We start from the raw sequence: 13,443 nt of genomic DNA, 5'->3' as shown, positions 1-13,443 counted from the left end.
GGGGGGGAGGGGGGATTTTTTTTACCACAGATGCTCAGGCCAGTAAGCAAGCATTCTGTTGCATTCAACAGTTGCTCCAAGCAGCAATGCTTAATCTTAATCCAGAACTATTTTCTAAAGGAATCCCCCACACAGTAAAGCTGTAAAAGGTACAGTGGAATCTGTGCTAATGTCACTTGCCCCAACAGCCAATAAAATCTGTCCCCATGAGACATCCCACCACATTCATCTTAGGGTTAAAAGGTAACAATGATACTAATTCCTTTGGTGTCCTTAAAAACTATATTTTAATTCAGGAAACATTACACAAAAACCAACCTGGGTCCATACTGAGGTGAATTATCATAATGAAAGTAGTATCCGTAGATGTATTTATCCAAATCCTCAAACATCCCTTCATGGTTACTTTGATACTCCTTCATGTCCTCAAGATAATCCTTAACATCACTAACAAAGTCCGTGAACAGCATCTGGTCATGTATAAAGATCCCATTATGGAAAAACTTATTGATGAAATTCTCTAGTTCTCTCCAGTGATGAAAACTATCTACTTCTTGCTGCAAATATTTTTGCATTAACTGATTAAATTCTTCAGCCCTAATAGGGTCCAGTACTTTGTTAAACAGGCTAATAAATTCCTGATGAGCGCATTCAAAAATACCAGAGCAGCCCTTTAGGACAGAGTGACGTTTTCTGTTACATTCTGGGTTATTGATGCATTTCTGTGAATTACTATCTTTTTCAAATGTAAAGTGAGTTGATCTCTGTTTTCTTCCTTCTCTGAATTCTTTTTTCATGCTAGGCCCTCTATGGTGTGTATGCTTAGAAGGATTCTCATGAGTGTTATATTCCCGAAAAACAGTTTTACCTTTTTTGTTTGCCTCATATCTTTTATCACCAGACTTCTTCTTTTCATCGAAGATGTTTTTAGTTGTGTCTTTGAAGTGTCTGAATGTGGACTTCACAGAATCAGAGAATTTTTTCAGGTTTTCTTTCACTGCTTCTTTAGCCTGTTTAATCTTTTCTTTATGGTGTCTTACAAACTCCTTTGTGGAATTCTTCATGGCATCAAAAGTTTCTTTAACTGAGCCAAAAAATGATTCTTTGGACTTCTTTTTGGTCTTACTTGTTCCTTTACCATCTTTCTCTTGTCCTTTTTTATTAGTTTCCTGTTTTTCGGTTTGGTCCTTCACTTCAACATACAGTTTTTCCCACAAATCAGAGCGTTGTTGTTCAAAGTTTAGCTTCTTTTCCAGCTCTGTTAGTCTTCCCCGCAAAGTTTCTATTTCTTCGTTCTCTCTTAATGTATTGTCTGTGTCTGTGTTGTCGGGTGTCTGATGAGAACTTAACTGCTCCAGTTCTTCTCTTAGAACTTCAGTTATATGACGTTCTTTGTCTAGTTCTCTCCGTAACATATGTGCTTCTGCAAAAAGTGTCTCCTTTTGCTTAAGGAAGTTGTGTATTTTCTGCTTTTCCTCTTCCAAATGTACCTTAAGTTTTTTATTTTCCATGACAACTGACTCTGTACTAATACCTTTATCTTCTAAGTTTCTAATTTGTTCTCTCAGCTTCCTTAACTCTTCCTGCAGCAAGTCCAAAGCTTTTTCTTCCCTCTCCAGAGATTCCCTTAAGCGCTGGTTTTCTGCAGTAAGACTTATTTTCTGAGATTCAAATGATTTCTTTTCTACCTCAGTAGAGATCAGACATGTGGCAAGGTCTTGTTTTAGTGACTGAACAAACAAAAAGCAAACAAGCAAATTTATTAATCTTAGAATTCATACAATTTAAGTTTGAAAAAGGTAAAAGATTAAGAATTCATAGCATCATCCAACTAGTCACAAAGCATAAGTGTTATTCGAGCACTACACTGAATAACAGTCCTAAAACACTTGGTATACTGAAATGACTATTGGTCCGTCAAGTCTGGTATCCTGATTCTAGGAATGGCCTATGCTTAAGGCTAAGATTTTGTCGTGGTTATTTTTAGTAAAAGTCACGGACAGGCCACGGGCAATAAACAAAAATTCACAGAAGCCTGTGAACTTCCCTGATTTTTTACTAAAAATAACTTGACAAAATGGGGATGGAGGGAGATCCTGCTCCCACCGCTGCTGTGGCTCCGGGGTCTCCACCACCGCCCACGGCTGCTGCGAGCTGCAGGGTCCCCAGCTGACAGCTCCAGCCCCGCCGCCCTGGGGCTGTTGCGGAATATGTCACGGAGGTCTCTGAACCTTCCATGACATAATATTAGCCTTAAGTGCTTGATGCTTCAGAGGAAGGCGAAAACATCCACAATCTGTTTCAGGAAACCCAGACACCTATATCTAACTATGCAATGCTCCATCTGGTATTGGGGTGCAAATTCTTCCTAACAACTGCAAGAATAAGCTCATATACTAAACCATAATGTTGTGTTAGCTTTATCTTTGGATGCGTAGTTAAGTTAAACATGATTTAAAAGATGTTTCATTTTGGCAATACTTCCGGGGCCTGTTTTTCAGGAAGTACAGAGTTCTAGATATTAAAAATGGAGGTTACTTGCCTTATAGTAACTGGAGTACTTCAAGATGTGCGATCCCTATGGGTTTTCATTGTGGGTGCATACTGTAGAACCTCAGAGTTATCAACACCTCAGGAATGGAGGTTATTCATAACTCTGAAATGTTCGTAACTCTGAACAAAATGTTATGGTTGTTCTTTCAAAAATTTACAACTGAACATTGACTTAATACAGCTTTGAAATTTTACTATGCAGAAGAAAAATGCTCTTTTACCTTTATTTTTTAGTCGTTTATGTTCAACACAGTACTGTACTGTATTTGCTTTTTATTTTTTGTATGTGCTGCTGCCTGATTGTGTACTTCCCGTTACAAATGAGGTGTGTGGTTGACTGATCAGTTCATAACTCTGAGTTTCTACTGTATGTTCTGCGTGTGCCTGAGACCAGAAGATTTTTCAGTAGTGGTGTTTGGCAGCACCCATGCCCTATGCCACTGAGAACATAAGGGGCAGCTTGGGTGACTCCCAAACAGTACTCACTGTGGAGGGGAAGCTGCAAGGAAGAATGGTACACCACAGATTCTAGGATTGGTGAACCAAAGGAGGTGTAATGCCTAGTAAAGGTGTGAATGGAATCCCAAGTAGCCACTCAACGGATTTCTGAGAGGGGAACTCCCTGCAGGGAAGCCACTGAGGCAGCTTGTGTTCTGGCTGAGTGGATCCTGATACTGAGGGGAAGGGCCACCATAAGTCATAGCAGATGAGACTAAACCCCAAAATCCATTTCAAGAGTCTTTGCAAGGAAATCGCTTCTCTCTTTTCATTATTTCAGAGATGGATACAAATAGCCTCAGGGACTTTCTAAAAAGCTTTGTCCTTTGTAAATAGAAACTTAACACTCTCCAGCTATCCAAAGAGTGTACCTCTCATGCTTCCTAGGGGGCTCACAGGGCCTTTGATGACAGGACTGAGAGGCAGGATAGCGTTTGCAAAAGAGCATCTTAGAATTTTTCCTCTGGGTTGTCAGGGTATATATCACAAAGGAGCAGAGAGTTGGAAATCCAGGCCTCCACTCTTAAGCAGTTCTGATGAAATACTGTCAAGTCTCAGGCACATGGAGTGCATATGTACCCATGGTGAATACCCATAAGGACCATCACTCAAAGAATAACCAGTATCTTGAAGTCAACTTCAACCAATAGGCAGACATTACAGATCATAGAGGTTAATGTGCTCACAAGAAGAACAACCACTTAAGCAGATTGCTGAATTCTGCAACAGCTTCCATGTCTGGATGGTTTTAAAATGTAAGCCCATGCAAAACACACTGCAGTGCTCTGTCAGGGTGACAAACGGATAAATAACTTCAAGGTCTACATCCAAAAAATTGCTCACAATTTTATGGCTGTGTGATAATGAAAAAAAATCAGCCTGTTGCTGCTACCTGTTCTTCTAACAGAAGTAGAGAGTCTAACCAGATCCCCAGGATGTAAATGCAGTTGGCAAATGGCTCAAAGGGGCCAATATTATTCCAACCACGTCTTCTGGTTACTTTCTTCATCCCTTGGTCAAGAGATGCTAGAGTAGGGAACAAGGAAATCAAACCTTGCTTTCCCCTTGCCCAAAACAGGGTGAGGAATTAAAAATGGTACTGTATGATCCCATGTTTATTGTGTCTCACTGATTCCATTTCAGGTTTGCTCAGTCTACAAATAAAATGTAGGGCTGTTAACTTTACAAAAAAACGTATCCCAACTGGGCTCTTAGAGCCCACATTATTTCTGTTCCATGCATCATCACCTGTAATCGATATACTGCTAACTGAATTCTGCCCTCAGTGACTCCTATATTACTTCAAAAAGCTATTTTACTCTTAAAATTTGATCAAATTATGAAGTTTTTGGCAACAGGTTAAAAAAAAAAACTTTTTTCACTATATAATTTATAATAATGTTATGTAAGAATTTAAGAGAATTTAATGAAGAAAAATATGTATTATACATATGTACTGTTGAGACATAAATTAAAAGGCAAATAAAGGTCCAATAAAAATATAGCTGAGTTATCTGTAGAAAAGAAAAGGAGGACTTGTGGCACCTTAGAGGCTAACAAATTTATTTGAGCATAAGCTTTCGTGAGCTACAGCTCACTTCATCCGACGCATGTAGTGGAAAATACAGTGGGGAGATTTTCTATACACAGAGAACATGAAACAATGGGTGTTACCATACACACGGTAACAAAAGTGATCAGGTAAGGTGACCTATTACCAGCAGGAGGGTGGGGGTGTGGGGAACCTTTTGTAGTGATAATCAAGGTGGGTCATTTCCAGCAGTTGACAAGAACGTCTGAGGAACAGTGGGGAGGGGAGGGGAATAGTTTTATTTTGTGTAATGACCCATCCACTCCCAGTCTTTATTCAAGCCTAAGTTAATTGTATCCAGTTTGCAAATTAATTCCAATTCAGCAGTCTCTCGTTGGAGTCTGTTTTGGTAGATGTGCAGGTGAACGAGCCTCCGATAATGTGGCTGATGTGATTGGGCCCTATGACGGTGTCCCCTGAATAGATATGTGGACACAGTTGGCAACGGGCTTTGTTGCAAGGATAGGTTCCTGGGTTAGTGTTTTTGTTGTGTGGTGTGTGGTTGCTGGTGAGTATTTGCTTCAGGTTTGGGGGCTATCAGTAAGCAAGGACTGGCCTGCCTCCCAAGATCTGTGAGAGTGATGGGTCATCCTTCAGGATAGGTTGTAGATCCTTGATGATGCGTTTGAAAGGCTTTAGTTGAAGGCTGAAGATGATGGCGTAGTTTCTTTTGGTAAACCTCAGTGGGATCAGAGGATAATGGCTTGTAGAAAGTGGTGTTGGAGAGCTGCCTAGCAGCCTCTTGTTCATATTAGAGACACCACTGACTATCAAGCGTTCTTACAACTACAATACCCACCTGCTGAAGTGAAGAAACAGATTGACAAAGTCAGAAGAGTACCCAGAAGTTACCTACTACAGGAGAGGCCCAACAAAGAAAATAACAGAACGCCACTAGCCATCACCTTCAGCACCCAACTGAAACCTCTCCAGTGCATCATCAAGGATCTACAACCTATCCTGAAGGACGACCCATCACTCTCACAGATCTTGGGAGACAGGCCAGTCCCTGCTTACATACAGCCCCCCAACCTGAAGCAAATACTCACCAGCAACCACACACCACACAACAAAAACACTAACCCAGGAACCTATCCTTTGCCCGTTGCCAACTGTGTCCACATATCTATTCAGGGGACACCATCATAGGGCCTAATCACATCAGCCACACTATTAGAGGCTCATTCACCTGCACACCTACCAATGTGATATATGCCATCATGTGCCAGCAATGCCCCTCTGCCATGTACATTGGCCAAACCGGACAGTCTCTACGTAAAAGAATAAATGGACACAAATCAGATGTCAAGAATTATAACATTCAAAAACCAGTTGGAGAATACTTCAATCTCTTTGGTCACTCGATTACAGACCTAAAAATGGCAATTCTTCAACAAAAAAACTTCAAAAACAGACTCCAACAGGAGATTCTGAATTGGAATTAATTTGCAAACTGGACACAATTAACTTAGGCTTGAATAAAGACTGGGAGTGGATAGGTCATTACACAAAGTAAAACTATCCCCCCCACCCCCCACTGTTCCTCAGACGTTCTTGTTAACTGCTGGAAATGGCCCACCTTGATTATCACTACAAAAGGTTCCCCCCACCCCCACCCTCCTGCTGGTAATAGCTCACCTTACCTGATCACTCTTGTTACAGTGTGTATGGTAACACCCATTGTTTCATGTTCTCTCCCCATGGTATTTTCCACTACATGCATCCGATGAAGTGAGCTGTAGCTCACAAAAGCTTATGCTCAAATAAATTTGTTACTCTCTAAAGTGCCACAAGTACTCCTTTTCTTTTTGCGGATACAGACTAACAAGGCTGCTATTCTGAAACCTGTAGAAAAGAGTGGATTCCATTGTTTCTTAGGGATAAAGCATTCTCTCAACATATAAAAATAACAGATTCAACACTAATGTAAGGTACACACCTCTCATGGGGAGATAATATTCCCCAATGATTTGTAATGAAAAGATCACACCTACCCCTACCTTATAGTCTGCTTTAACTCCTTGCTCTCGTTGGCACTGGTAAAGGTCATCTTTCATACCATTTAGTTCATCTTCATGTGTTTTTTCTACCAATTGTTGACGTTTTTGGATCTGTATTGTACCTACAAAGGCAAAACTTTCATCTGTTAGTTTGACTCTCAGTAGTTAGAGATGGAAATGACCTATCAGATGATGCATTTAGTTTCCTGGCAAATAAAGGAACATTCTGATACTGTATTTCACTGTATGGTACACTTGTTCTGTTCTGTTTAGTTTTATAATTGTATAGTCTTATAGTTGTTATATACCAATTCTGTTGTTTGCAGCAACAATTTCTAACACATCCATACAAGCAACTTTGCTATACTTATGTGTTTGGATAAAAGCAAACAATTTTTTTAATGCTAAACAGATGGAATGACGTTAACTAGAAAATACCTATATTTAAATATAATCAACGAGAAGCTATGCAGAAAATGTTACATGTACACTTAGTGAGTGTTTTTAATAAAATGAAAAACAGCCACAATAAAAGAAATGAAACAAATCCACATTACAGATGTTTTGAAATAATAGCTTCACATTGTCAAGTAATACTATATTAATAATTACCTGGATATTTGCATGCTATTTTAACATTCATGCAAAACGAAAACCCCAAAAAAGTAAACCAAACACCCCCTACACACACAATTCTTAAACAGGTTATAAAGCAATCTGAATAGCTTCACAGAGGTCCCATCTTGCAATCCTTACTTGCAAAAGTGAAGGCGACAGAATTGAGCACATGCTCATTAAACATCCATGTTCCCATCTTTCAAGTGTCTGACAGATGTTACTTTTTCCCCAAGTTTTTCCAATATATGCCTTCACTCTACTAGCTACAAATTCACTATTAAGTAATAAAAGATTTTCTTTAGTAATTAGCATTCTCCTGCACTCCCTTTTACCTGAGTCTCAATGCACATACAAAATATAGAATTTGTGCATGTTGGCTTTGATGTTAGCTTAGTTAATAAATAAAAAGTCCAAAAGACAATATTAGGGGTTTTTTTGTTTTTGTTTTTAAATTTTCTGCATTGGATCCACTGTTCTGGAACGAAGTAACAAAGAATGCGATATTTCTGTCCAATCCAGTGGAATGCATGTAGAGTTCCTTTTTTGAAACAAAGCTCCTCCTTTCATGTTTTATTATTATTACAATTTAAAGAAATAAAGAACTACTGAGGTAATTATTGTGACATTTTAACCTCATTTAACATTCTCCCATCCTGATTTAAAGATAAGAGAATCCCATCTTAAACCGAGCATATACAGAATATTCCTCCTGTCCCAATATGAATTTATGAGTTCTGTTCAGAACAATTGCTTCATTCTAGGAGAAACTACAATTGCAAGAAAACTAGTTTCCCACTCTCATGTTAGCTCCACTTCTCTAGAAATTATAATTCCGGCGGAGTAGATAGTAGTGACAACAAGCCCCACAGAACAAGTAATAAAACAGTGAAGTAGAACAAAATCAGTCAACTTCAAACAGAGAAGTGACTATGTGGCTAGAAACAAAAGTGACCTTCTCAAACTACAATTAACCTGACATTAAAAGGATGTTGTGAAGTGCTGCTCTCCAGTCCAAATGCTTAAATCCTAGAGAATATAAAGAGAACATCACTTCCCAGAGAAAAGGAATTCCTTGCAAAAACCTTTTCAGAGTGAGAAAAACAGTAAACATTTCCCACTCTGTGGAGGCAGAAACACTGGAGGAGTGGTTTAGTTAAACTATGTGAGCATGAGGAGCTTTCACTTTTAAAAAATGGCCTCCTTTCTGCTGGCTTAGAGAAAAATATCTCATTAATGACAACTTCTCTCTACAGCAATGGATTCAATAAGGGAAAATTAGAAACATTTGAAAATATGGTCTTTACTATATAAATAATAATAATAATAGTCATTGCTTTTTATCCATACATCTCAAAATGCTTTATAAAAGGTAGGTAGATATCATAAGCCCCATCTTATGGCTGGAGAAACTGAAGAGCAGTATGAAGTGATTTGCCCAAGCTCTGAAAGTAGAAGGCTGGCCCAGACTGGAAAGGAACCCAGGTTTCCACTGGACCACACTGCCTCAACCATACCAACAGACACTGTACATTTGTTTTCCAGTTAAACAGCTGAAAAGGCCTGCAAGCTCTATGCAGGAGTATTTTATATGGCTGAGTCATATAATTCTGAACATAGTAGTAATTGTGAAGCCTTGATTACACAACTATATATATTTTTTAAATCAATCTGATTGCAAGCATAGGATCCTCCAAATGGCACTCACTATTTCTTACCTTCAGGTTTACCTGAGAACAAAAAAAAAAATACATTCAAGGGTAAATTAATTTTGAAAGGTTTATGCTAAATGTTAAAATTTACTAATCAAAGTCAAATCTAATAAAAAAGATAATGTACATTCCCATTCTGAAACTGAATCAACAGATTATTTTAGTGCGGCATCATATTTTCATGACAGACTACAAATATCATACAATGAATATAAAATGAAAGTCCCCATTACTCTATTATTTATATTAATGGCACCCAAAAGCCATGACCAGGATTGGGTCTCCATTGTGCTAGGCAGATTGGAAAGCTGTTGAGCTCTGCACTTAGCTATTTTGATAAGACAGGTAGTTACCATCTATTCTGGTGTTTCTCTACTGCTCAGGTTTGAAATTGGACAGAAAAGAATCAACCTTAGACACTGTACTAAGAAGCCAGAGAGAAGCTCCTGCACTGGATTCCATCACTACACTGAGAAATTGCATTGAAAGTTATGGTACATTTTCAAGTGCTACTTAATATTTTGCCCGCCAAACAAAATGTAAAAGGCGAGAGAGATTCTGAATTGTTCAATAAAAGTATATCTAGTTCTCTCATTCAGCAACTGAGGAATCACTGGATGAAGGCCAGAAATGTCTTCCAGTATCTTGCCAGCAACAATAAGGGTTACCACAAGACTAACAATAGAAAAGTAAAGGATTTAAAAGGTGAATAAGTCCAAAATATTACTACTACTAAGCAGGGATTCTAGTTTTCCGTTACAAAAACAAATCCTCTGATCCAAAAAAACCCAAAACATAAAAATCCAAGTTTTTCCATGATAAAAATGAAATGCTGAACTTTAAGTTTCCCTAGCCACAATATATATAGGTATCAGTTGAACACAATGTTTTATTGATATATTTCAATTTTTAAGATGACAGCTGGAGCTCCGCCACTTCCTGGGGCTGACAGACAGGGATCTCCTCATTCTCCTAATTTCTGATTATCCTGTCTGGCCCCGGTCCCAATTAGATCAGATAACTGAAGTTCCACAGCATATAATTTTATTTTTTCACAAAATGTAAAAACTAAAGATTCTCTGTAAAAACGCAAATTCTGCCTTTTTCTGTGGCAAACGGAGTTCTCGGTTCCCTGCTAATAATTTAGTGAAGTAAATGTACACGGTGCTTTATGAACAGAGCAAGACATTTCCTTTCTGCAATATCAAACAAGATAAAAGCTAAAAGAAGAAAGAACAGCAGCTAATGTAAGGATAAGGTAGAGACTTCAAAGTTATATTAATATGATTTATATTTAACTTAATGGTGCCATAAGCTTGTATCATATGAGTTAAGACAGTATTGGACAAAACATTTAGAAATCAAAGTTACTTGTTAGTACAATCTGTACTTCTGAAGGAATAATAGAAAAAACACCCATTGTGACTAAGGAGCCTATGACATGAATAAATATGTTGAATGAAAAATCTGAATCACAATATACTGGTATGCCAAATGTACATTTTGTACACCACCTGTCAGTTATGTAATTCAACTCAAATTTCATGTACTTACCATAGAAGTGTCCAAATCCCATGCTGATTGCTATCACCAAAGCCAGTATAATGCATCTGTTCAGGCCACTGCTGAATTGGCGTTTGTGTTGCTGTTCTTTGGGAGGTTCACTGTCCTGTTCATTAGGTGCCCCGCCCTCAGATTCAGAGTTGGAGACTAGCCTCTTCTTTGCACGCCGTCTCCTTAGTGTGGGACTGGATCGATTGCTTGTTTCATCACTACTTGATTCATCATCACTAGGCTGAGGTGGAAAACCTGAAAAGTGAACACAACTCTGTAACAAAAGAATTATGAAACAGCTGCAGTTTTCTGAACTATATTGGAGTTAATTAAAAATTTATCTGCCATACCCACTAAAAGTATATTTTAGCACTTAGAACTGGAGAACACAGTACATCATTTACTGCACAAACTGTCATACAGAAAAAGCTCCTTTTTTATTTAGAATGCCATATTTGATTAAAATCCCCATTTTAGGGAAACAAGCAAAGGATCAAGACACCACTGTGATAAAAACAAGCTGTTTCATCTTACAGCCTGACAGTTCCCAAGCCTGAGAATTCCATTTATTAGAAAGTTTTACATTCCTAGGCCAACTGTACCTTTTAAAACAAAACAATGGAATATGATTATAAAAGTTAGAAAGTGAGAAATTTCATTTCCATTCCCATTCACAGAATGTGAAACGTGAAAAAACCTGAACTGTCAAACTTCCCTCTCTCATATATAAAAACCGCTTAATGCAAAAGATGGAACAGAAGCTGCTAGAACAGAGGTCTACCCAAAAAACCCCACATGCTAGTTGATATGGTTTTATTATATTCTCAAAAGCAATGCACGCAACCCTCTACACCCAAAGAACCACTTCATGGAAACACTTGCAGACATAGGAGTGGAATATTTTGTATATAAAAATATATGCAGATTACAAAGTACTTATTAATACAAATAGCTTTCTATACAGCAACTTTATTTAAATGTTTTCACTTACTTTGAATAGCTATCATACCTCCCTACCACAATCTTTTCACACTTCCCCAAAAAGCCACTTTTCAACCACTCCTGCATAGGAAAGGAGAAGGCTCAGCAAATGGGCCTGTGTTCTAAGGGCACATAAGGTATGGAGCCCCACAAAAATTGTTCTATCCAGCACCATGGAACCAAAACACTTGCTGCCAATCACATGTTTTACCACCAAGATTTGAGGAGACAGGATTCTTAGTGAAAGAAATGTTATCAGAGGACAGCAACAGTTTAAGTCTTTGTGCATGTATACAGTACTAGATTTTATCATTTGTTTACTACATATGCATAAGCATAAACATTTACTGCCTCTTGCCAGAATACCACTGACAATAAGATGCAAGTATCTCTGTGGTTCTTCTCCTAGTTAAACAAACAGGTGGCTGGCATTAAGGCCACAAACATAAAAGTCTAATTAAAATATCTTTGTGGGGCCAATATGAGTCAACATATAATTCCACTGCTGTAACAACCAAACAATTAAGTAAAAACATGCAAATCTCACTGAATAGACAAGAATGCCAAACAATGACAGCAATAACCAGACCACGCATTATAATTTAAGTTTCCTCACTGAAAATAAAACCCAAATCCTAATTTTTCAGATATAAAGAGCAGGGCCAATCAGGCCCACCCTGAGACAGATTACCAAATAGTAATGTCTGGAATACTAAGATATACTATTTTGGACTTCCATGGAAAAGTAGCGTGTTAGATTGTGAAAGAGAATTTTCCCCTCATTTGATAATACAATCCAGTTTATATCCCTGATTGAGCAATTTTTATATGCATGGGTAGGAAAAACAGGAATTTAAATTGAGTTGAACCATGTAAGCTGCTTATCCTGAAGTGCAGACACTTTTAAATCAATTTAAATTTAACAAAGAAGGTCTTTTATAGAATGGATCATTTAAGTAGATATGCACTTCGACAACTGAGGAGGAGGAAAGCAAGCATTCAGAAATGGCTCAGACAGGTGAGAAAAAGTATTTGAACTAGAATTCAGCGTGGAGCTCAGACACAAATGCATATGTTCTGTATGTACACACCTACAAAAGGAATATTTCACAAGATAATAAATGGCTAGAAAAATAATACTTAGTATTTTCAAGGTTGGTTCAGCTAGCAGAGGAAGCCTACACATGTGGAAATTAAACTGTTCAGAGGAATAATGTATTCTTTGGCTATATCTACACAGCAACTAGACACACACAGCTGGCCCATGCCAGCTGACTTGGGGTCGCAGGGATCAGGCTGCAGGGCTGTTTCATTGCAGTGTAGACTTCCCAGCTCTGGCTTGAGTGCAAGCTCTGGAACCCTCCCACCTCGCAGGGTCCTAGTGCTCATTTTCCAGGCCAAGCCTGGAAGTCTACATAGCACTGAAACAGCCCCACAGTCTGATCCCTGGGAGCCCAAGTCAGCTAGCACAGGCCAGCCTCAGATGTCTAGTTTTTTGTGTAGACATACCCTTAACCAGCACGGGAAGTTCTTTGATACACTATAGAAAAAAGGGGCGGAAAAAAAGACAATCAGAAAGAAAGGAGAAACAGCTATAAGACTTGAAAATATTTAAAGCACCAACGAAAGCACTTAATGGCAAATTTTCAATAGCACTACACTCGGATAAGAACGACACCTTCCTACAATAGCTAGGAGGATTCAGTATAATGCCATACTGCAAAATACCCACAGAAAGATAGTGGATATGAAAGATAAAGTGTGATCCTTAGAGGCAATCCTAAATATCATCTTCTGGTTATGATCATCAAGGCCAGATCTATATTAGAAACTTTTGACGTCACAGTAATGTCAATACTAATTTGATTTTTTGGTGACATTTCTGTACTGGCTAAAGCCCTTGTGTTTTTTACCAGCATACAAATGCTTTTGCGGCTAT

The 13,443-nt window shown here is 38.3% G+C and overlaps 1 protein-coding gene across 8 annotated transcripts in view; it reads right to left on the bottom strand.

The window, feature by feature from the left end:
• The window catches only part of CCPG1 (cell cycle progression 1), a 55,919-nt gene that overhangs the window by 2,301 nt on the left and 40,175 nt on the right, over positions 1-13,443 (bottom strand). For 6 of the 8 annotated variants that reach the window (XM_048867556.2, XM_048867550.2, XM_048867554.2 and 3 more), the window contains 4 exons: positions 10,524-10,778; positions 8,976-8,987; positions 6,643-6,764; positions 319-1,730 (listed from right to left, as the gene is read on the bottom strand). In XM_048867556.2, coding sequence (XP_048723513.1) covers positions 319-1,730; positions 6,643-6,764; positions 8,976-8,987; positions 10,524-10,778 — 1,801 coding nt within the window. The remainder of the gene's footprint in view (positions 1-318; positions 1,731-6,642; positions 6,765-8,975; positions 8,988-10,523; positions 10,779-13,443) is intronic. The other 2 variants (XM_048867551.2, XM_048867558.2) reach the window with 1 other exon arrangement.

This window comes from Caretta caretta, chromosome 10 (genome assembly GCF_965140235.1).
Source record: "Caretta caretta isolate rCarCar2 chromosome 10, rCarCar1.hap1, whole genome shotgun sequence".
In the NCBI taxonomy this organism is placed as follows: domain Eukaryota; kingdom Metazoa; phylum Chordata; order Testudines; family Cheloniidae; genus Caretta; species Caretta caretta.
Note: the sequence above shows the minus strand (reverse complement) of the source record. Positions and strands in the feature narration are given on the sequence as shown.